The 2,086-nt window shown below is 37.6% G+C and overlaps 1 protein-coding gene across 1 annotated transcript in view; it reads left to right on the top strand.

Moving 5' to 3' along the window:
* Positions 1-1,564, top strand: part of SARC_08458 (hypothetical protein) — a gene marked incomplete at both ends in the record, with an annotated part of 3,269 nt that extends 1,705 nt beyond the window's left edge. Inside the window, 2 exons of the mRNA XM_014297558.1 lie at positions 881-975; positions 1,328-1,564. Of these exons, the coding sequence (XP_014153033.1) occupies positions 881-975; positions 1,328-1,564 (332 nt within the window). The remainder of the gene's footprint in view (positions 1-880; positions 976-1,327) is intronic.
* Between the last annotated feature and the right edge of the window lie 522 nt (positions 1,565-2,086).

Genomic DNA, 2,086 nt, shown 5'->3' with positions numbered 1-2,086 from the left:
AATATATATTTATGTATATATATTTACAAATCTACATGCATACATACATACATACCTACATATAGTATATATATATATATATATATATCTTCATAAATATACGTATACATATATATATATATATATATACAAATCTACATGCATGCATACATACATACATGCATACCTACATATGTAAATATGTATACATATATAGGTACATAATAGATAATAATTATATATATATATACGTGTATCTATGTTTATATATGTGTATATTTATTGTTCATTCGTATATTTTAATACGTATACGGCTTTCATGAAATGTTTTACATATATCTGTTTTCGCTTTAACACTTGTGTGCGATTTTTCAACTATGTTTTTTTTCCAACATCGACATCACCAAATAGAAGTACTAAGAACTGGAAAATGGTTCCATATTTTTCAGCACCAAGTTATCTGAGTACTTGTAGCTGTGTGCATATTCACACTGATTCTAACGATATTTTTTGTGTACTATCTAGGAACACAATGTCTGTATGTATTTTTGTTGACGCGAGTATTTCTATATATTTAGATGTTCCGTATATACAGCATATTATTTCCTTGATAAGAATTTAGTGCGCTTTGTTTAGTATTCTTTATGGTTGCATGTCGTTGCATAAATGGACATGTGTCACGTACACATAACACCCTGCCATTGTCGCTCAACTAGTCCGTGTTTTGAACGATCCTGTCTCGCCTTAGCGCGCAGACAATGTAGCTATATATGACGGTCAGGTATCGCTCACTACCTGGCAAGGCATCACCTTCAGCAAGGTGCATTTCATTCTGCTCGTTCATAGATATATGAACCCGCTCATTGTGCACTGCTCCATATTTTTACCTGCACATATCCAGGCGAATACAGATATTCTAGTAGGCGTCAAGGTCGATCTTGGAGAGCCAGACCACGGTAAACCAAACGATGGAGTGGTCCACTTCTCCGTAGATTGGTGTGTTCTTGTTCTATGGCCCTATCGATTAGCGAGTTAGCGACGAGAATATACCTACACATAACCCATTGACCTCTTTTATGTATCAAAAATGCGGAATAATAATGCAAGGTCATATTCTGTCCGCGCGAAATAGGGGACATTTTGCCGAATTCACTCTAGTACGGAATACAAAATTTTAGAATCATAGTGGGAAGTGCAAGTCTGTACATATAAGGTCTACTATTGAGTTGCGTGGTGTATATTCCCTTATACTTTTTCTCACTCGCTACTGTCGGACAATTGCATGCCTTAGTGTACGGCCAGGCATTCATTTTACCTACTGATTACCTGCCAATTCTCCTTCACACAGTTCTGCGAGCGCGTCACCCTTATTCGAGGGTCGAGGAGGGGAAGTACTTTCCACGGAACTTAAAATGTCGTTGGATAGGTTAATAGTGAAGTCAAAGGCCTTCAACACGGCCTCGTTATGTATCCTGCCGAAAGAAAAGGTGTGGCACTTATACGTCGATGTCATTGTGCTGATGCACGGAGGCAATCTTCACGATTCAATAAGCTTGGCGGTACGCGCAGCCCTCTCAGCCACGAGGTATTTAAATTACGTCTCAAATATGAAAGTGGATATATGTGATAACATATTCACGTCAGCTACATTATGATTTGTTGTCACCCTTGTGTGCTAGAAATAGTCAACTGCCGTAAACTGATTTTATATATTAGAGATTATTATTTCGTACTACGCGTGTCCATTGTATCGAAATTGTTGGAGTTTCAAATTTAACTTGTTGGCTGTTTCTATTGGATATTCAGCAATATTGTTAGGATGTATATAGAACTATAAGCGATGAATTGTCAAGTAGTCAATTCTAAATACTATGCGCTCGCTTTCTACCACAGGACGCACGAAGGGTGTCTTCAACCGCAGACTAAAATTGTTTCAATATTCGTGCTTCCCACCACACCTGTTTTTTTTTCTTTGCTAAACTCTTTGATCGATCTTAATATGTATGCGTGTGTATTCGTTCACAGTATACCGCGTGTGACTGTCAGCGACAATGACGGTGTACAGGAAATGGAAGTTTCTGACGATCCCAACGAGTGCGATATGGTA

Source organism: Sphaeroforma arctica (assembly GCF_001186125.1).
Source record: "Sphaeroforma arctica JP610 unplaced genomic scaffold supercont1.763, whole genome shotgun sequence".
Classification (NCBI taxonomy): domain Eukaryota; class Ichthyosporea; order Ichthyophonida; genus Sphaeroforma; species Sphaeroforma arctica.
Note: the sequence above shows the minus strand (reverse complement) of the source record. Positions and strands in the feature narration are given on the sequence as shown.